This window comes from Pecten maximus, chromosome 3 (assembly GCF_902652985.1).
Source record: "Pecten maximus chromosome 3, xPecMax1.1, whole genome shotgun sequence".
Classification (NCBI taxonomy): Eukaryota; Metazoa; Mollusca; class Bivalvia; order Pectinida; family Pectinidae; genus Pecten; species Pecten maximus.
In genome coordinates this window covers 26,426,379-26,450,696 of record NC_047017.1, presented here as the reverse complement: position 1 = coordinate 26,450,696, position 24,318 = coordinate 26,426,379, and the positions used below count along the sequence as shown (strand labels likewise).

The 24,318-nt window shown below is 35.4% G+C and overlaps 1 protein-coding gene across 2 annotated transcripts; it reads left to right on the top strand.

The window, feature by feature from the left end:
* The first annotated feature begins 8,910 nt into the window (after positions 1-8,910).
* Positions 8,911-23,391, top strand: LOC117323730 (beta-1,3-galactosyltransferase 5-like). 2 transcript variants are annotated; one of them, XM_033879149.1, is made up of 3 exons: positions 8,928-9,095; positions 14,329-14,408; positions 19,932-23,391. In XM_033879149.1, the coding sequence occupies exon 3, from the start codon at positions 19,995-19,997 to the stop codon at positions 21,099-21,101; it is 1,107 nt and encodes a 368-aa protein (XP_033735040.1). In that variant the 5' UTR covers positions 8,928-9,095; positions 14,329-14,408; positions 19,932-19,994; the 3' UTR covers positions 21,102-23,391. The 2 variants fall into 2 exon arrangements, with proteins under 2 accessions (XP_033735041.1, XP_033735040.1); XM_033879150.1 differs by lacking the exon at positions 14,329-14,408 and having other exon boundaries at positions 8,911-9,095.
* Positions 23,392-24,318: the final 927 nt, after the last annotated feature.

Below are 24,318 nucleotides of genomic sequence, written 5' to 3'. Positions count from 1 at the left end.
GTGATTTGCTGAAGTAATAGAAGCAGTCATCAATTCGATTTATTAAATTTATCACCATTTTGGATGTATTAAATTTTCAATCTCAAGCTGCATTTTTCATTCCTAACGCAGCATTTATAGATAATTAACATTTGAAAGTTGAGAGAATTTAACATATACAAATGTACTTCAGGTTACATCCTCAGCTTAATCAGCACCACACAGCGTAACAGTTCTACCTCCCAAATTTGAATATCACGTTAACCTCCTCTAGCATTGCACGAATGTTGAATCTCACATATGATACATCATCAGGTCTTTCATATTACTACACGAATATTGTATGTATATATGAAAACAATTGGAAATATCCAATGCAGATCATATTTGGTCATACGTGCACAACATACCCTTGCAATTCTCATTTGCCATCAGAAATCTATGCACCGCAAAAACTTCTATTTTTTTTTCAAAATCTTAACTGTATTCACTAAAAGTGTCGGGACTTACAGCTTTAAAACTTTTTGACACATGAAGTGGACATACAACTTTATATTATCGAAATGTTCCGCCACAAGCAAACATATATGTCTGTTTTATGGCTGGCATAGATTTACAACATTAATTTATGGTATTCCCCGGTTTTTCCGTGTACTCTGATTTTTGGATTCATTTAGAGGTCATTCAAGCGGCCATTTTTTATCAATTTACACGGTCAGTTGACAGAAGAGTTCCACAAGTCATGATTTATATAATACTTAGAATGCATGTTTATTTGATTATTTCAAATTTTCATTGACTCTATTGAATGAGGGAAAATTTCTGAAGTGATTTCGATGTTTTTAAGTTAATACAACGAACATACAGTGTAGTCAGTTGCAATTTTAATACCATAATATGCTTATAGATGTTTATACTCAATAATATATTGAAGCGACCATGAGTACTTTTTGACTATCACGAGTACTTAGATTGTTTAGTGGATGCATGCATGTTTGCTTATTTTTTTCAAATATTCTCAGAAACTTCATAACAAAAGATCTGGTTTAGCAATATTTTATCTCAATTTCGTACATGATAATTGTACTTCAATTCCATGTCCTTACTTCGATACGTGTTAAGCTTGCGATTTATACCAAACAATACTTTGATAATACATACTATGCTGTGTTTTTTGTCAAGTAGCAACTCAAGGGCATACAATGTATATTGTCGGAAAAGAGCATTTATTTTATCAAATGCCAGCAATCAATATGTTCAAAATCATAGCAGAATCATGTAGATGTTATGGCAAAAAATTGGGGGATCTTGAATATAAAAATGTCCATACCTAAAATTATGTATGCAGTGTCAGAACAATAACATAAACACTTTAAAGCATGATAGTAGTCATATGACACAACCAATATGATAATTAAGAGTGTGACATTTCGATGACTACACTGTCACCTTCATCAGACTAATGACCAACGTGAAGCGTACTAGCGGAGGCCGGTATAGGAAGTATGTATGGTTTTAGGAATATCCAGTATGCTTTTTTGACATATTGCTATCTAAATTATCAAATTTCTTAAAATTCTTATGCTGATTTCTGGATAAACATTCTTAAGGCTTGCTAAACAAAATTATGAAAATACATATTGCAACATCATGATGAAAAACATTGTCCTGTTACTGGGTGGTGATGTACATTCAGTGTTACTCCATTGTGATGACTTTTTATAAACAAAAACAAAACATAGAAAAAACATTGTAAGAAGATGTTTCCGGGTATCAAATTAATACATACAAATATATATACATTCATATTTAATCTTAGGTGAACCTGATCAGGGCTAGATGTTCGTCAACAATGAGCCGGTTGATTGTGACAACTGGCAGTTTTGATAATATCTTCGACAATTATTCATGAAAAAATTCCAGTTTGAAACTAAACTGACATTTAATATGAGTACATCATTTCAAAAACATAATATGACGTAAATAAGAATACTCGAATCATATCACCATGCATGACTCCAGCGGTCGTGAAATAATAGACAATAAATAAATAAAACATTTTAAGCCCAAGCGTAATGGTTGGGGAGATATTTTTTTTACTTTCTTTACCCTCGCCAAAATACAGCTTGTATCTTAAGACACTGACAATGTATTCTACTAGTATTTATCCTACAAGACTCATAGAAAATAAACACATTCTAGTCAGAGATATCAACTATGTTACTGATATGTTTGCCTTGAACATCACCTTAGGGCGCATGGAGATATTAGATGTCAAAGCGGAATTACATTGTAGGTCAGATAATGTACACCTTCATGTATTCCAAAAATTTAGGTTCCATTATTTTCATCTAAATCTAAGGCGTCTTTACTTTATTGATATAAACGTTTATTTTATTTAGTGTTACGCACAATGTGCATCGTCATGTACGACATGTTTGTGAAGTGGGTTTGTTTACATGGAGACCAAAGATCAAAGTGCGCAGGTCACTCAGAAAGGAGTGCCGTCGAATTCATGCACGTGCTAAAAACAGCTGTTTTGTGTCACTGACGAATACAGTCAAAATATATGTTGTAGGTATTCCGATAATGCCAACGTCATTGCAGGATAAACGATTCTTTTAGCATCACTGTGACGATATATGAGTAATGATATTTTTTATTTTTTATTTTTTTTATACTGCTTTAAGTAAAACTCTGATGAATATTCCAATTTGATGTATTGTGCATTACGTATATATGGCCATCAATAGGTTTCACCAGTCTACAAAATTCTGCTTCAACGACGTAATCATTTGGTCAATATCTACGTCGGTGATGTAGCAACCATTTTTTTATTTCAAAATCAATTAACTAATAGACTGTACGACTTCCATGAGATGCGCATAGTATTTATTGATTCTAAAGAGAATATAGAATATAGAAAACATGTTTAACCTGTCTTCCGACGAACAAAGGATAGGATTCAAATTTTGTATATTTTATTATAATTATTTTTTGTACATGATTTAATTTCTTATACATATGTTTTGATAATAAAAACCTGTAGTGAGTATATTCCATTAAGCTCCAACTTTGACTGCATAGTCGGATATAAAAGTAATATTTTAGCTATATTTGCTTTTCTATTAAGCTCCCAAAAGGAATTTACTCACCACAAGCATATATTATTGTTTTATATGCAATTGCTTTGCTACACCTAAATAAAGTTCTAAAGACAAGTATCACCGTAATCGTACGTTTAAAGTCTTTTGTTTAGTTCATTAATGCATTAAGCAATTATCTTTGGTATTAGTACAACAGCTTTGTGGATTTATAGCTTACCTATATGTGCTTGTGTGTGTATATATATATGTACCATTTATAAATATATATATAAATCAATGTGTATATAATGAATTGTTTGTCATTCTCATGTGTGCCTTTATCTGCTTCAATGTATCTCATAATTCCTGATTGTAATCACGAATTGTTTTATACAAAGGCTATTTCTTATCAGATTAAGTGTATTTATACTGTTCAAGTTGACAATTGAGGTTACAATATGAAGATTTTGTTTAACGCTGAAATGTGTCATTCACTATGAAGGACACAAACTTACCTTTCTTTGTATGACAGCTAGTATAAAAATACACACGGTTATGGTCCTGAAGTGCAGGTGTTTCCTGTGACACTGTGACACTGCTATCACATGTATGATTATGCATACACTTCTAAACAGCGTTTAACAGCAGATTACTACCAAATGTTAAAACTCATTTTGCTCTTGTATAACATGGCGATACGGAGTTTATGGGGTTATCTGAGTTAAGTATGTACTGGGATGGTGGTGGGACTACAAACATTTTCGTTACTGGAAAAGACATCGTCCATGTACATGTATATTGGATTTGTTTGTGAACAGCAAGGAGGATGTTGAGGCGGGATCTCCTTGTAGAAGTAGTTGGTAGTGACTACCTCATCAACTACACACGGAAGGCCCGTTGCATGTCCTCCAGAGTAATTAGGCTAAAGTGTCCTTCCTGGAAAGAGACGCAACCACGAAACTACAGACCTGCCCGTTAGAATAAATATACTGTCGCAAAAAATATGAATGCTGTATCATGAATACCATTATGTTTCGCAACAAATAGACTACGTTCTGTAGCGAAAATGTAAACAAGGTTTCTAATCAAATAGAGTAAGTTTCACTTGATGCAGACCAAATTCGGAAGAATACATTATGTCTCTCTTTATACAGACCAGGTTCGGAAGAATACATTATGTCTCTCTTTATACAGACCAGGTTCGGTAGAATACATAATGTCTCACTTTATACAGACCAGGTTCGGTAGAATACATAATGTCTCACTTTATACACACCAGGTTCGGTAGAATACATAATGTCTCACTTTATACACACCAGGTTCGGTAGAATACACAATGTCTCACTTTATACAGACCAGGTTCGGTAGAATACATAATGTCTCACTTTATACAGACCAGGTTCGGTAGAATACATAATGTCTCACTTTATACAGACCAGGTTCGGTAGAATACACAATGTCTCACTTTATACAGACCAGGTTCGGTAGAATACATAATGTCTCACTTTATACAGACCAGGTTCGGTAGAATACATAATGTCTCACTTTATACAGACCAGGTTCGGTAGAATACATAATGTCTCACTTTATATAGACCATGTTCGGTAGAATACATAATGTCTCACTTTATATAGACTAGGTTTGGTAGAATACATAATGTCTCACTTTATACAGACCAGGTTCGGTAGAATACATAATGTCTCACTTTATACAGACCATGTTCGGTAGAATACATAATGTCTCACTTTATACAGACAAGGTTCGGTAGAATACATAATGTCTCACTTTATACAGACCATGTTCGGTAGAATACATAATGTCTCACTTTATATAGACTAGGTTTGGTAGAATACATAATGTCTCACTTTATACAGACCAGGTTCGGTAGAATACATAATGTCTCACTTTATACAGACCATGTTCGGTAGAATACATAATGTCTCACTTTATACAGACCAGGTTCGGTAGAATACATAATGTCTCACTTTATATAGACCATGTTCGGTAGAATACTTAATGTCTCACTTTATACAGACCAGGTTCGGTAGAATACATAATGTCTCACTTTATACAGACCATGTTCGGTAGAATACATAATGTCTCACTTTATACAGACCAGGTTCGGTAGAATACATAATGTCTCACTTTATACAGACCATGTTCGGTAGAATACTTAATATCGCACTTTATACAGACCAGGTTCGGTAGAATACATATTGTAATATGACTTGAGTGTTTGCTTTATTCTCATTGGCCCACTTCATGTTTTCCTCTCCAGCACCTGTTTGTGAGTAGACCTGTTCGTGCTAAAAATAACTCGACTGGGAAATTCCCTTCACATTGCCGACCGGTTCGTGGTATCTTTAGCACGAACAGGTCTGCAATCTTTGCTTCCCTGTTGTCCAATCGCGCAACGCGTTAAATTTGACAACAGCCAATCAGAATGCTTGATACAAGCGATCGTTTGGAACCACTTTGTTTACAATATGGAAGACGGTCAACCCACAGAACGCTTTGCTACAATAAACGAAGAAGAACTTAATGATCTATTGAAGAAAAAAGATGCAAAGAACACACGCAAGAACACTGCTGTCGCTGCGAAATTATTTAGGCAATATTTGGGTGCCAAATGTCAGTCAACGGACTTCGAACATTATAGTAAATTAATAATTAATTGTTATTCATTTGCTTTATTTGGTCATATTACAAAGCAGTTATTGCATTTTGTTTTCGGTGTACACGAGACTATACGGACCTGGGCAATCTCGTGTACACCTCAACAAAATGCAATAATTGTATAATGTCTCACTTTATACAGACCATGTTCGGTAGAATACTTAATATCGCATTTTATACAGACAAGGTTCGGTAGAATACATAATGTCTCACTTTATACAGACCAGGTTTGATAAAATACATAATGTCTCACTTTATACAGACTAGGTTTGATAAAATACATAATGTCTCACTTTATACAGACAAGGTTCGGTAGAATACTTAATGTCTCACTTTATACAGACCAGGTTTGGTAAAATACATAATATCGCACTTTATACAGACCAGGTTTGGTAGAATACATAATGTCTCACTTTATACAGACCAGGTTTGGTAGAATACTTAATGTCTCACTTTATACAGACCAGGTTTGGTAAAATACATAATATCGCACTTTATACAGACCAGGTTTGGTAGAATACTTAATGTCTCACTTTATACAGACCAGGTTTGGTAGAATACTTAATGTCTCACTTTATACAGACCAGGTTTGGTAAAATACATAATATCGCACTTTATACAGACCAGGTTCGGTAGAATACATAATGTCTCACTTTATACAGACCAGGTTTGGTAGAATAGTTAATGTCTCACTTTATACAGACCAGTTTCGGTAGAATACATAATATCTCACTTTATACAGACCAGGTTTGGTAGAATAGTTAATGTCTCACTTTATACAGACCAGGTTTGGTAAAATACAGATTCTAACACGATTCGTTTGCAACGCGTGTTTTGATTTGTTGCGGACGGTCTTCTAATCTGCGATAGAACCATGATCTATCCTGTTAAGCCACGCCCCGTTTCTAATCAAAACAATATGGCGTCAAGTTCGACTCGTATCGAAATTCAACACTCTGCACCATTTATGATTGAAAACCCATGAAATTGGAATCGAAAGTGAAGAAATCGAATAGAATGAATTAACTAAATAAATTCAACAAAAATCGTTAACATCATTCTTACCGTCATTTATTGATTGAAACGTTCATTTCGTCCGTGTGTAGGCATCTAAGGTCAAGTAAAATCCGAAATGAAATGGAACAAGTGCACACAACTTCACATAACGGTTGAGCCCGTAGAAACACATCAACTCTGACTTCGTTAAAATGCACATGTCGTTATACATACTGCGTATATCCAAATATGTCTTTAAATCTTCGGAAACAATACTTTCACAACTATCCAAATACACCGCTTCGTCAACATACAGACCGAACTCTCGCCAGTATGGGCGTGGCCAATTGACCGACTTTGATAGCTTCTCTCTGATTGGTCAATCTGCCACAGTATAATACATAAAAAAATGGTAAAACATGGTAAAATACATAATGTCTCACTTTATACAGACCAGGTTTGTTAAAATACATAATGTCTCACTTCATACAGGCCAGGTTTGGTAGAATACATAATGTATCTCTACAGAAAAACCAGGTTCGGTAAGATGTGTTTGGTAGCTTACTTAATGTATCACGACATAAAGAGTGGGCTCGGTGGCATATATAATTTCCTTTTCTTATCGACCTACTACCAATGTATATTGGCAACATAGCTCCTTATAATTTACGAAATGCAGATTTATTTAGGGAACAACACTTTCGTCTACAACTATCAAATAACTCCTTCTTTCCTTCTACTTCAAAACTTTGGAATGATTTACATAACACTATCAGAAACTCGCCTACCTTAAGTTCCTTCAAATCTAATCTAAAAAAATCTATGACAGTAAACAATATATATGACAAGCATTTTATCAGTTATGGTCCTCGAAAACTAAATATTCTACACAACAGAATAAGAAATCGAGCAAGTGCACTAAGCTATCTTTTTAGAGCCAATCTCGTTGATTCACCTGCTTGTCAATGTGGACATCCCTGTGAAGATTCCTATCATTTTTTCTTTAACTGTCCCCTGTATAACAACTTAAGAGGAACTCTTATTGCTGATTTAACCTGGTACGGTACTGTTAATGTAAATATACTTTGCAATGGTGACACGAATATCTCCTCAACTGACAATATAAAAATCGCCAAAGTTGTGCAAAACTTCTTGAGTAGGTCGGGAAGATTCGACTAATCATCACTTCCTACCCCCCCCCCCCCCCCTTCTTTTCATACTATTTTCCTATAATAAAAAAACTTAATCCAAAACGCTCCATTTATCCATATAATATATAAATGTTTTTTCTTCTTATCGATTAAGTATATTTGAATTCATTCCAAACATTTATATGTCGTGATCTTTCCCGATGCAGTCATTTAACTTTATATGTACCTATCTCCTCCTCCTTCCCGCCCCCCCCTCTCTCTCTCTCTCTCTCTCTCTCTCTCTCTCTCTCTCCTCTCTCTCTCTCCTCATTATATTTTCGTTTCTTTATCGAATTTCGGAATATTTGTATATGCCATCATGTGACTATGTTATTGTTTATTATTTTGTTATTATTATGGGAGAAGTCGTTTATAAGTTGGAAAAACTTGCTGACTAATCCCTTTGTCATTATTATATGCCAATAAAATATGTTTAAACTAAACTAAATATATAATTTCCCACACACTTCACAAATACAGTGTACGCTGCTCATAATATCGTAACATTTTACATTGTTATAATGTCGGTAATGATAGTGTCATCAATTTGACGAGCATTCCAAGTAGCATTAAAGATTATCTCACTCTTTGGTTGAGATATCCCTGTTTACGGAACAGATCCATACTATATACTATTAGTCTCACTATATACGGACGAGGTTGCTAAGCATACACAACGACTCACTGCTTCCAGACCAGGTTCAGAGGCATCAATAATGTCTCACTACAGAAAAAAAAACATGTTCATATGATATTTACCGGGTTTCTATCTCTCATACTGTATTAAGTGTTCTTTTATCATCAGTTTTTGTTTTGTCTAATTTGAGTTTAGTTCCAACTCGTTTCGACTTTAAATACATTATTACATTATGTCTACACTTGTCGCATTGGTAGCCGTTCAAATATTCATACGGGTAGCTTTAACATAACGCCTCACTGATCTCACCTTGGTATACCTTGAATGACATAAACTACTTCACTGCACACAGTACTGGCCATTGATTTGACACGAGCGGAGGACTCCCAATGTCTGTGATCCCGTCAATGGTTTGTTTACCAGAATTGCTCAAAGCGTACCCAGAGAAATGCAACTGCAATTCATAACATACAGGAATTCACATTTAAATGTTTATCCTTTTAAGCGACTCTGTCTTCAATTGGAATCCAGGTAAGTTGATATTTTTATTACATACAAAGATGATTTATATGTGGTAATCATATCTTGATCATATATCTCATACTGTTCAATAGTCAAACACCATCAACAATTAATGACGGATACTTGTTATACAGTCATACAGGCTATCAGTGTGTAGTTGATGGTATACAGTCAGACAGGCTATCAGTGTGTAGTTGATGTTATAGAGTCAGACAGGCTATCAGTGTGTAGTTAATGTTATAGAGTGAGAGAGTCTGTCAGTGTGTAGTTGATGTTATACAGTCAGACAGGCTATCAGGGTGTAGTGGATGTTATACAGTCAGACAGGCTATCAGTGTGTAGTTAATGTTATAGAGTCAGAGAGTCTGTCAGTGTGTAGTGGATGTTATACAGTCAGACAGGCTATCAGTGTGTAGTGGATGTTATACAGTCAGACAGGCTATCAGTGTGTAGTGGATGTTATACAGTCAGACAGGCTATCAGTGTGTAGTTAATGTTAGAGAGTCAGAGAGTCTGTCAGTGTGTAGTTGATGTTATACAGTCAGACAGGCTATCAGTGTGTAGTTAATGTTATACAGTCAGACAGGCTATCAGTGTGTAGTTAATGTTATACAGTCAGACAGGCTATCAGTGTGTAGTTGGTGTTATACAGTCAGACAGGCTATCAGGGTGTAGTGGATGGTATAGAGTCAGACAGGCTATCAGAGTGTAGTTGATGTTATACAGTCAGACAGGCTATCAGTGTGTAGTTGGTGTTATACAGTCAGACAGGCTATCAGTGTGTAGTTGATGTTATACAGTCAGACAGGCTATCAGTGTGTAGTGGATGTTATAGAGTCAGACAGGCTATCAGTGTGTAGTTGGTGTTATAGAGTCAGACAGGCTATCAGGGTGTAGTGGATGTTATACAGTCAGACAGGCTATCAGGGTGTAGTTAATGTTATAGTCAGACAGGCTATCAGTGTGTAGTGGATGTTATACAGTCAGACCGGCTATCAGTGTGTAGTGGATGTTATACAGTCAGACAGGCTATCAGGGTGTAGTTAATGTTATAGTCAGACAGGCTATCAGTGTGTAGTGGATGTTATACAGTCAGACCGGCTATCAGTGTGTAGTGGACGTTATACAGTCAGACCGGCTATCAGTGTGTAGTGGATGTTATACAGTCAGACCGGCTATCAGTGTGTAGTGGACGTTATACAGTCAGACCGGCTATCAGTGTGTAGTTGATGTTATACAGTCAGACAGGCTATCAGAGTGTAGTTGATGTTATAGAGTCAGACAGACTATCGGTGTGTGATGGATGTTATAGAGTCAGCCAGGCTATCATTGTGTAGTTAATGTTATAGAGTCATTCATTCTGAAAGTGGAAAGTCAGTGTTTTATAGTTAGTCAAACTGTAAACATGATGTCGCAATGTGATAGGGTCAGACACGTTGTAAGTGTGATATACATGTTATAGAGTCAGACACGCTGTAGGTGTGTTGTTAACGTGATAAGGCCAGACATGTTGTATGTGTGATGTCAATGTTATACAGTCAGACAGTTTTATGTTAATGTGATAGGGTCAGACACGTTGTAAGTATGATATCAATGTTATACAGTCAGACATACTGTAAGTGTGATGTCAGTGTTATAGAGTTAAACACGCTGTAAGTGTGATATCCATGTTATAGCGTCAGACACACTGTAGGTGTGATGTTAACGTGATAGGGTCAGACATGTTGTAGGTATGATGTTCATGTGATAGGGTCAGACACGTTGTAAGTGTGATGTCAATGTTATACAGTCAGACACGTTGTAAGTGTAGGTCCAATCTTACAGATTCAGACAGGCTGTACTCGTGATATCAATGTAAAATAGTCAGGCAGGCTGAGAATGTGATGGCAATGTTATAGATTCAGTGATGCTGCTATTAATGTTATACCGTCAGACTGATATAGTAAACTTGTTATGTTATCTACGGTTGGTAAACTTGTCATTACTCTTTATTTATGTAACGCATACAGGTGCGCTAAGTTATATACACATGGGCTATCATATATATATACATATACATGTGTGCTACGTCATATAAAACACATGTGCGCTATGTTATATACAAAGGTACGCTATGTTATATACAACGGTGCGCTATGTTATATACATAGGTGGGCTCTGTTATATACAACGGTGGGCTATGTTATATACATAGGTGGGCTATGTTATATACAAAGGTACGATATGTTATATACAAAGGTACGATATGTTATATACAAAGGTACGATATGTAATATACAAAGGTACGATATGTTATATACAAAGGTACGATATGTAATATACAAAGGTACGCTTTGTTATATACAAAGGTACGCTATGTTATATACAACGGTGGGCTATGTTATATACAAAGGTGGGCTATGTTATATACAACGGTGGGCTATGTTATATACAAAGGTACGCTTTGTTTATTTATCTATTTATCTATTTATTTCATTTATTTATTTATGTGTTATGGTAAAAGTGTTTTGTTACCATTATAGCGGTAGACGTGTTGTAGTATACAGTACAAGTTTCTGATAATCTTCACATGTCCCTGCCCGCGTCAAATGTGCTACATATAATCTACATCATCTATTCTAAGTTATTGTAAATAATTAATATCGATGTTCCTCGTCAAATATTTATTCCGGTCATGCTATTGTTTCATGTGTTGAAATACGCTTTTATCTCGTTGACGACAGAAAGGGAATTGATTTGCTGTTGTTGATATCCTATAATCCATTTCCTGCTGTCTCGAATGCAAAACCTAGTATTCGATAGATTTCAGCGTTCTGTTGGAATTAGGATACACATCCAGCCTAGTCGTTCTAGCAATGAACAGGAGAATGTCATTCAGTTTTCCAGGTAAATTCTATCACAGATATTTCGTTATCATACTACGATCGATATGATATGGATCCACTTTAAAAGTACTGTCTGGATGAATTGCGAAACTGGTTTTGGTAGGTTAAGTAATATTGACTGACGTTAAATGTATTGTGTTAGTTGGTTTACAGGGAGAAACACTGGCCAGGTGTTATTTATGTTTAGCAGACGGTGTTAATATAATATACAAAATAATTGATAATCAAAATCACTGGTCATGAATAACGATGCCAATGTTCATTTAAAAAGCTTAAGGTGGTATGAATATTAAGCTGGCATCTAAATTGTATACATATCGACTGTATACTGGCATTCGATCTTCAGGCTTATATTTTCATTTGCATAATCTAAACAAAAATGATGTAAAATTTATTCCCCACTTTAAACACAATATCACTGCAAGTTATATACGGGAACGGCCGGGAACTCCGTAAGGAAATAACATATATCACTCGTTATGAAAACTGTAAAACAACCTATAAAGACAACATATGATAGTAAAAAAAAAAATGTTTTTGAAAGTTTATCGCAAAATTGGCAAGTATAATAAGTTTTCTAAGCTTTTTCATTTCTGTGAAAAACGACGTTTATTGTACTTTTTATGATACTAATAAGATATAGCGTGTCGTTTTAAAACAAAATGCGGCCCCGTGCAGAACGTCACAAAAACTTTAAAAAAAAACAAAAAAAACGAGAATGATATTTTACAAGGTTACTTGATTGTTAATTTTATAAGGTACTCATCCATTTTGAGTCGATTTCTTTAAACGGTTAAGGCTGTAGACCATGTTTCTACGGTCCGATATACTGCAGTTTACTAGACAAGACAAAGTGATGTTATGTGTATCTCTATGTTTCAGCTATCGTTAAAGTATAAAAGATCATTTTAAATCGTTTAACTCTCAACCATACACATTTATTTACACTTGCAAAGTTTTCTCACTATATAACAATACCAGACCGATTTGTTTACCATTCTTGCATGGAAACATTGACCTTTGAACTTGCGTATGAACATATGACAGGGTACGGGAACTACTTTCGCCAAGCACATGGCTTTGTTTACATTTACAATTTAAGTTACAAAGGGTTATTTTTTTTAAATAACATGTTTGACAATATTAAATATGATAATCTATCAAAATGTTTTTGTTATATACAAAAAATGTATGTTAATATCATAATAAAAAACAGAACTATTTTTTACCGCGGAAAAAAAGTTTCAATTTGTTGTGAAGCGTCACCATTGGCTGCTCCCACCGTGTCCGACTTTTATATGATTTTTTTTTTTCTTTTCCAAGAAAAAATATTGTAATCACAAAGACTTATAGAAACAACATCCGTAAGTGTAAATATAGGGATTGGATTTCACTTTTATGTTAACCATGCTTTTATGGAGTAATTCCTCTAAGAATATATTCTATGGGGCGCGCTATGTGTCCCTTAATGTCCAGAGTGTTACGCCCACCGATACATATCCCGCGGCATGCAGACATGGCATTCATATATCCCAAAGGTTAAATCCATAAATGTAATTTGTTTATGTATGTTAACCTATTGAACGTTGTATTTTTATTGTTTCATGTCCGCGAGGAGTGAACAATATAGATAGTATTTCTTCTTTTTTTTTTTTTATTAATTTATAAAAAAAAATATCTATAAGTTCACAGATATATAACGGCAGATAGCCTGCAATAGCTAGCTTCAGATGTTAATAAAAGTGTATAAACCTCGGACTAAACATAAGAAATTACGCTATATCATAACCATTCCATCATCCAACTTTCCTTTACGCATTGGTCGTTCTTTTAGTGTCTTCATTTGCTAACAGAAGAGACTTATCCTTTAGAAGATATAAAACAGAAATAACACCAGTGAGTGTCAACGCGACAAATTGAAATAGTTATTTTACTTACGTCCAAGGGACAATATCGGTTTTCATTGTCACATCACCAATTAGCCTATAGCTTAACGAGTTTCTATCGACAATATGACACTAAGATAAACAACTTTCCACGATACTGTTGAATTGCAATATCAATAAAAAATGTGTTATACTTTGAAAACGGCTGGTTATGTTTACATACACCTAAACAATTTGTATTAAGGCTATCCGTATTACTTGGTCCCGTCTCGTTCGAGCTATAACAAAAATAACTAGATATCGTTCACGTGATACATCCAACCAATAGGAAAAAGGTTCATTTTTTTCAATATCTATAATCCGTTGTATTCTGCACCAACCAGAAATTTGCTTCGGACCACCCTAAATGTAACAGGCAGATTTTGCACGCCTTTCTTTCTTATATGGCTATTCGGTGTTGTACCATTGCAGGCAGGTGACGTGTTGACTGGTAATAGGGAAACATTTACGACAGGTTCGGGAAATGGATTAAAATAAATACAGCAAAACAGGTAAGGCTAAAATATCTAACTACCATCGCAAGGTCCTGTTTAACATAAGATGAGACTAGAAGATTTGATCTGTCAAAGAGGTCAGTCAACCTCACAGACAGTGATATCGGCCAGGAGTTTTGAGGGATTCTCCCGGTGTTGCGCGGTAAGGGTGCCATGATTTTGTGTAAAAACACTTCGCTACAGGAGTCGCGGCTTGTGGCGATCTCGTCATGCTTTCATCCTCAGTATGCATCTATCAGAAACTCCAGACAGTGTATAAATACGCAAAATCATATCACACTCACTGCAAAGCGCCGTAGGAACCCCTCAAAAAGTGTGCCGTTATATCACCTCGTTCCAAGTCGATTGAACACATTTATCTATACACTATGAAAAATAATATTCAACATATTATTATTCTAAGGTGGATTGTTTATGATAAACTGTGATTTGCATTGCATATGGCATGTTTTGTAGTTTATTATTAATACCTATTTTTCATACGATTAAAATTAAAATTGACAGTGGTTTACTGTTTCCTATCTTCGTCATATTGTTGTCAAACAAAGTCAAAGGGAACAGCAGTTACTTCGCGCTTTCTCTGTAATCTGATTCACACTGTTCACTGAAAGTGAACAAAGGAAGAAGGATATCATATGCATGATGTTATAGATTCATTGATTAATACATAATAACAAAATAAATAAAATTAAATGAATGAATAAATCAAACGAAAATAATAGAAATAGCAAAAATGATTGATTGATGAATTTATGGTTTATTTATAATGGACATGGATACACTAAAACGATATGCTAAGTTTCCATTTCGGCTCGGTTGTTAAATGTGAATAATACGAAACGAATGGTTACATGTATTGTGAATAGTGAAGTATTGGTTTCATGCTAAAATCATTCTTATTTCTATATCTTTTATTGTAATAAAATATAGATATAAATCAACTAGAAAAAAAAGAAAAGAAGAAGATGCATATCGCTGAGAACTCAATAAAAGAAAGACTAATTGTGGATCCTAAAATGTGCTGATATTTTCATTTTTTCTATAGCTGATAGTTGTGACAGGAATAATCAAATCCGTGATGGATCCTACAACAGTATAGACATGACAATGTTTTCCTGTTTACGTTTTCGTTACTTCGCTCCTTTAATCGTCTTTTTTTCTACAAGAGAACGAAATAACTAAAACATCGTGTGCCATTTTTGCAAAATTATTACTTAGGAGCTTAACAGTCAGGTTAATTTGAACTCAAAAGGATGTAAAGGAATATTCGAAGAATAATTGTTATTCGACTCAACAGTCCGTATCTAATTTAATTCGCACTTGCAGAAATAGTGAGTATTCGAGGAACTACTGTTCGATTATTTGAAATTCTTTTTTTTTAGCTCACCTGGCCCGAAGGGCCGGTGAGCTTATGGCATGGCGCGGCGTCCGTCGTCCGTCGTCCGTCCGTCAACTTTTCCTTTAAATCGCTACTAGTCCTAATTAAACTGCTCTGTGGATTTTGACCAAATTTGGTCTGAAGCATCCTTGTGTGAAGGGGAACCAATTTTTGTATAAACGGTGGGTCTGGCTCCCCAGGGGCCTTAGGGGCGGGGCCCAATAGGGGAAATATAGCAAATTCTTTAAAATCCTTCTTCTTCTGTAGAAATGAAGGGATTTGATTCATATTTGGTCTGAAGCATCCTTGGGTGAAGGGGAACCAATTTTGTATAAACGGTGGGTCTGGCCCCCAGGGGCCTTAGGGGCGGGGCCCAATAGGGGAAATATAGCAAATTCTTTGAAATCCTTCTTCTTCTGTAGAAATGAAAGATTTGATTCATATTTGGTCTGAGGCATCCTTGGGTGAAGGGGAACCGATTTTGTATAAACGGTGGGTCTGGCCCCACAGGGGCCTTAGGGGCGGGGCCCAATAGGGGAAATATAGCAAATTCTTTGAAATCCTTCTTCTTCTGTAGAAATGAAGGGATTTGATTCATATTTGGTCTGAAGCATCCTTGGGTGAAGGGGAACCAATTTTGTATAAACGGTTGGTCTGACCCCCCAGGGGCCTGAGGGGCGGGGCCCAATAGGGGAAATAGGGTTAATCCTTTAAATCGCTACTAGTCATAAAGTTTTTAATGAATTTGAACCAAATTTGGACAGGAACATTCTTGGGAGAAGGGGAACAGAGTTTGTATAAATTTTTACTCTGAACCCCAGGGGCCTGAGGAGCGGGGCCAAATAGGGGAAATAGGGTTAATCTTTTAAATCACTACTAATCATAAAGTTATGAATGAATTAGAAGCAAATGTGGTCAGGAACATCCTTGGGAGAAGGGGAACAGAGTTTGTATACATTTTTATTCTGAACCCCCAGGGGCCTGAGGGGCGGAGCCAAATAGGGGAAATAGAGATTAGTCTTTAAATCGCTGCTGGTCATAAAATTTTTCATGGATTTTAATTATATTTGGTCAGGAACATCCTTGGGGGAAGGGGAACCGAGTTTGTATAATTTTTTACTCTGAATCCCCAGGGGCCTGAGGGGCGGGGCCAAATAGAGGAAATAGGGTTAATCCTTTAAATCGCTACTAGTCATAAAGTTATGAATGAATTTGAACCGAATTTGGTCAGGAGCATCCTTGGGGGTGGGGAACAGAGTTTGTATAAATTTTACTTTGAACCCCCATGGGCCTGAGGGGCGGAGTCTAAGGGGGGGAAATAGGGGTAAATCCTTTAAATTGCTACTTGTCGTAAAGTTATGAATGAATTTGAACCAAATGTAGTCAGGAACATCCTTGGAAGAAGGGGAACCGTGTTTGTATATATTTTTACTCTGAACCCCCAGGGGCATTAGGGGCGGGGCCCAATATGGAAAATAGGGGTTTATCCTATGAATCGCCATTTATCATAAAGTTATGTATGGATTTTAACCAAATTTGGTCTGGAATATCCTTGGGGGAAGAGGGGAAAGAAAGTTTATGTAAATATTGACTCTGACCCCCAAGGGGCCTGTAGAGATCTGACTTTATATCGCTCCTAGTCATAAAGTTTTAAATGGATTTGAACCCAATTTGGTCAGAAACATCCTTGGTGAAAGGGGAACAGATTTTGCATAAATGATTACTGTGACCCTCCATCCCATAACTATGTATAACATCGCTGGACATTAAGGGATAAACACAATTCTGATGTAAAAATAGGCCCAATGGTCTTTTCCCACCCTAAGGGACTAAGTGTTTTCAAACACAATTAGGTTGTAAAAATAATCCATAGGTTCTTTCAGTCCCTTAGAGAGTATGTGTATTAACAAATTGAACATAACCATTATTTTGACATTTGGTCAAATCCAACCAGGTGAGTGATACAGGCCCCTTGGGCCTCTTGTTTTAAATATTTTGGTCATTTCGTAATGACAAGCTTTACCAGCAAAGTGTGGATAACACTGACATGCTATTGATAGTGTTACCCATTACACACATACCCCGACATTGTGTAACCAACATTGAATATATATCTATGTCTGAACCTATCAGTTACATCATCAATTAAAAAGTACCGCTAACACTCTATTTATCTGCAAAACATATCTAGATCTGTTAAGCAGTAAACATGGTCGTACGTCTAGTAATTTCCTTCTATACACGTATGGCCTGGGTAATGGCGGGTCGAGAGTTGGAGAACGGAGATTGGTCATTAGAAGGGCCGACAGAAACATTTTAAAATTCCATATGTATATGCATTAATCCAAATCAAAGTAATATAACTTTTCGCAAAATCCTCTATGCGACCCCTGTATACCATCCACCAATATCATATTGATTATGTTGATAAACTTAAAGATGTGACATTCATTGTTGTAGATATACTTATCAATTATTGGAAAATTAAATTTGGTAAATGATTTTGCTGTTATTAATGCAATATTGACTCGGTGTCTCTAAAAAGGGAGACTTCAGGTCAATCTCTCAAAATTTCATCCTCAGCATGACCGTATTTTAGGCAATGAGAATTATTTTATTGAATGACATTGCTTATGAAGATTATGTATACTTATTAAGATAGTATATGCATGATATGACATTAATGCCCCCCCACCCCTTTTTTTTGCAAACAAATATTGTAAATAAATATTTTGTGATACCAGTCATAGGGTACGTTCATATATACAAAATATATAAAATTGAAAGCAAACAAAACCTTTAAACGTTGTATTTCATTGTGTGAATTAATAAATACAAATGTTTTATCAACATTTGTAATAGTCAAAAATAGGGCTTATTATTTCATAATACTAAAAATTATACATAGCGTTAAGGTATTGGAGGTTACTAAGGCGCCATTACCTAAGGGTAAGAGTGTTTGATTTGCGATTCAGACCTCTCAGCTCACTCTATGGCACACCCATAAGCTAGGTTAAAGTAGTGTTTAGGCATATTTATGACCTTGTCGTATTTTTTCCAGCCGTCTCTCATGCATGTCGCTAGGTTTCAGAGTATTTGAGTTGCGTAACATATAAGGAACCTAATACGGATCATACGTGCAACTAACGTTGTATGATAGAAACAAATGACGAAAGACTAGCCGATCGATATATTTGTGTTAAATCCCCAACGTATTAAAGAAATTACTAGCAGGCGGTAAATGAAATGCTCGTTCATTTAAACGACATCCAATAATCATTTCTAAATCGAAGGATAGATGCTACATCAAAATTTTCAATCTATTACCCAAGCGCAATACGCGCAAGGACAATTCTGTTTTGTAGCGTTTTCATATAGTGTTTCGGATGCTAAAGAGTCTGAAATGGTATAGCCTTTCATATGGAAGACTTTCTCACATGGTATAACGTTTCAAATTGTACAGTGTCTCACATGATATAGCATTTCACACTGTACAGTGTCTCACATGGTAAAGTGTTTAACATGGTATATATAGTTTTAAATGGTAAAGTGTTTAACATGTTATAGTTTATCACATGGTATATCGAATCACATACTAACGTGTCTCACAAGATATAGCCTTTCACATTCTATAGTGTTTCACATAGTTTGGTGTTTGATATGGTACAGTGTTTCACATGGTAAAGTGTTTCACCTGATATAGCCTTTCACATATTTCATATGGTATAGCGTTTCACATTGCAGTGCTTCACATTGTATAGTGTTTCATATAGTATACGGATTCACATGGGTTTTGGATAGTTCACTCTTTGCGTTTTACTGTTTCTATTTCGTTCATTTCTTGCGTTTCGTGTCACCTTCGGTGTTGTTCCTAACTTTAGGTCCCCTGAACATCTCGCCATTAACATTTAGCTTACATTGAAATAGACGATGATATCGACAAAAGTAGAAACCATTCCTGAGTTGTATATAAAATAAACATAATTCCTGCATCACAGGCATTCATTTCAGCTTCAGATGCTGTGATGCTGACATCCCCTGATGTATCCTAAATGTTGCGTCAATGTACTGTTTCTTGTGCGTTGCTAGAATGACGTTTATTTTGTTATATTTAACATGCAATACCTTGCTTCTCCTTTCAGAAAACAGCTTGAAGTGGTACTCCCTAACACTGCGAGGAACAATTCTCACTAAAGAACAACAAGATGCATAGATTGATATCATATATAAAATTCATTTCAATTGGCATGATAGTTGCCACAACTCTATTCACTGTTACGGTCATTCACGAATTGTACCGACCGAGAGCGATAATGGACTATCGTGATGTCTCCAAAGGACAGCAATCATCGGTGCGTTGGGTCCTTGGCAACGATGATGATGATAATCATAACGATCACGTGGTTCGTCGCCGGATAATGGCAAAGACGAAATATTCAATCATGGTAGACGCACCGTATAATATCAACAACAACAAAATATGTCGTGGAGTAGATAAGGTTTCTGTCCTTGTGATGGTGCATACCGCCCCAAACCATTTCTTTATCCGTTCTGAAATGCGACGGACTTGGCTTAACACGACATTCTACAGTCCTGAGAGTGTTCGTGTAGTTTTCCTGCTCGGCCTGGTAACAGATGTCACTTTGCAAGTGAAGCTAGAGATGGAATCCAACAAATATCAAGACATTATACAAGGAAAGTTTATAGATTCTTATCGGAATTTAACCAATAAAGGTGTAATGGGATACCGCTGGATTACCGAGAACTGTATGAATGCAGAGATGGTTGTTAAAGTCGATGATGATTCTTTGATCAATTTCTTTAAATATTTCGAGGAAACTCGTAATAAGTTAGCACACAAAAAGAAAAATATATTCTGTAATCGTATTGAGCCAAATACAATGCCGATTATCCGAAAACGCAACAGTAAGTGGTATGTCCATGCCGACGAATATAGGTATTTCTCATTGTATCCCCACATGTACTGCAGTGGCTTTGTTGTATTTATATCAACGGATCTGGTACCAGCTTTATTCCACGCAGCTATCGGTGCACCTTTCTTCTGGGTGGATGACTTTTTCTTGTTTGGTTTGCTCCCGTCCCGGGTGAAAAATGTAAATTTTGATAATTATGGTAAAAATTTAACTTTTAGTCATCCAGAAGGCCTTAAATGCTACAAAGAAAAACATTCCAATTGTACATATTTAGTGATGCCTGCAAAAAACAAAGAAATCGACGTTATGTGGAAAGCTGTGATAGAGGATCGTAAACAAAGCAGTTATGGTTACTATTACATGCGGTTAAATCCATAAAACCAAGACTCGCTTACGCCAGGTTGAATTCGGCTTATCGTCTTTACTATATCGTATGCATGCACACTGAAAGTAATCTGGATATTTATTGGCTACTGCGATTCGGATTTGGAAATTACGTTCCTCGCGGCAGCCATTTCTGAAATTTTCATGCCTAGAATTTTCCCGTTTAATTTCGTTATGTATGTCGTTCTATAAACGGCATCAAAAAATGTCAGATTTTCTACGAAATCTTCTTAACTATGCATTGTTAATCTATTAAACTTCGAATACAGATATAACGGTTCTTTGTCCTGAAGTCGTCGATTTGCAGATGTAAGTTATGCTTTACCCCATGAACTATAATACTATTGTATATAAGAACACTTACCACGTTGCAAGTTTAAATTATCCCTTGAAATAATTAAGTTTGACCTACCCCTGGCACATATATTAGGACTTATATGCTAAAGTCATCAACACACGATTCCATATCGACAAAAAAAAAAACATTCGGAGGACGACTCTAGTCTGATTTATAATCAATTAAAAGTAAATATCAGACCATTTACTGGGAGCTATGAGGCAATACTGGCTTTCCATATATTACACACATGGTAATTATGAGGTGATAATAGATAATACACATAAGAACTATGAGGCGATACTGACTTCCCATTGGCTATGCACATAAGAACTATGAGGCAATACTGACTTCCCATTGGCTACGCACATAAGAATCATGAGGCGATGCTGACTTCCCATTGGCTACTCACATAAAAATTATGAAGCGATACTGACTTCCCATTGGCTACGCACATAGAAACTGTGAGGCGATCCTGCCCGTTCCCCCAGAAAGATCCGATAATGTTCGCTTCCTCTGGCAATTACAAGTTTTTTTTTGCGCGAGATTGAACGTGAATCTATTTTAGTGTGATGACGAAAATGTTTGAAGTTGACAGGCCATTCGGTGGTGAAATATTTTTGAAGACATTTTTCTTAAGTACCAGAAATAAACAAAGGACAATAACTTCTGCTGAAAATGCTAAATCATTTTGTTCAGGGAAACATATCTTAAAATCGCCATCTCTTCTTATCTGTTGTGAAAAAAATGTAATCATTCTTGGAATGTTGATAAAAAAATATGAAGGCATGAAAGAAACTGGTAAAATGTCATTGTATAATACACATTACCCATTATGCAGATGGCACTAGAGTAGCATTGGAGGGTTCTTGAAAAAACTTTAAGATGCATTCTTCTTAACCCAACCCAATTAGTAAAATTCCCTGGACCAGATATTGATTTAATATGTAACTGGATTGGGGTTAAATCATGTACTATGTAATACCAAACAAAACAGACAATATACTATGGCTCTTCCACAATGCTTTAAATATATCTACTATACCATACAAAACAGATTCTATACTGTGATTTTACCACACTGTCTAAGATATATTTACTATGTAGTTCCAATCAAAACAGACATGATACTGTGTCTCTACTATGTAATTCCATACATATCAGACATTCAACTGTGGCAGTATCATACCGATATTTCTACTTTGCAATAACAAATGTACACAGAGGGATCTGACTTAATAACTCATGTATTAACCAATTAAAAGTAAATACCTGACAAAAATATCTGAAGAGCTAGAATTCATAAAACATGCCAAATGCTGGAAATCACTCATACAATTTGTTTTAAGCAACATCATATTGTAAACATCAATGGTTCCAATATAGAATCAGTCACAACAAATATGTAACCACAAAACAAATAAAAAGAAAATAACCTCTCAACTCTGTTTTGCAAATGATATCCATTAGGGAGTGTCAAGTAGTAAAACAATTCGAGAGGAAACTTAACTTCGGTAATACAATCAAGCAAATAAGATTAACGGTATTCAAAATATTGACATTTATTTTCAGCAAGCATAGAAAATCACAAGAAATAGCATATCTTAATATTTTCCTTGATAAAAATATTCTATAATTATAAACAAAAATAACAGAAGGCTTTCTGAACATAGCAAATTTGAAGAACAATTTTGAAATTGTCACTCAATATAATGCATGAATCATTATTCTTTATCAAATTAATATTTATCATGTGTGAATGTATGTATGTATGAAAGAAAATATTTGTTTTCTTTCTTCATCCCTTTATTTGGAGTAGTTATGTAATCAAAATAGTCTCCATAGAAAAATTCAATATAGTATAAACAATATCCTGATTAATTGCTATCTACTTTATCCAGCTATATGTATATTTTTTGGAAAAATAAATAACGAAAGTGAAATCAATACCAACAACAGCATATTTGTACGACCTATTTCTACCACAATAGAAAAGCTATTTGGAAGATGAATTGACAAAGTGTATTCTTTTCACAATATCAAGTTGGATGTAAGCATGCGACCTTAAGTGAAATGCCATTAATTGATATGCAAAAAAGAAAAACAAACAAAAACAAAACAAAGACATATTTATTTATCAATATTAATTTATTTTGTTTCATATTACATATTATTCCGAGTCTTAAGTAACTACGCCGGGGAAAGATGAATGGGAAATCACGGTAATATATACAGTGTAGACACAGTTTCGAGATAGGCAGTAATACATTACATCAGGCAGTAACCACGACCACTAAAATTCAAATTCCTATACACATTGAAAAACCTTACAAAACTCGGTGTTATGCCATTTTAGATGAGTAAAAGAAATACTGTCGCCATCTTAAATAATGAGGGGGGGGGGGGGGGGGGTACTACGATTTAAATTAGGATAAATATGCACCGATAATCGTTCGACATAAAGACAGGATCATTGTGTCTTATTTATGTGTTATATCAATTTTATTTCTATATTATCGTTTCCCGTGATCAGTAATCATATTGGCAAATGTAGGCGACATTGTCTAAACAATAGAAACGACAGTCTGAATACATGTACATATCTGTTGACGTAAAATCGAGATTTGAAATATGTGTCAAAATCGATACAAATAATTAAAAGAAACTGTGTCTGCTAAAACTCATGATTATCAAATACATATAGTAGACAAATGAATTCAGAGCATTTGAAAACATGGCCAAAGTGACATAGGTATGACACATACGATAATCAATGATGTTGATTCACTTAGCTCTACAGCATATATACGTCTCTGTAGACCTAGGAATGAAATGTAGTATTTGCTCATATACGACACTCGACGAAAATGGAAT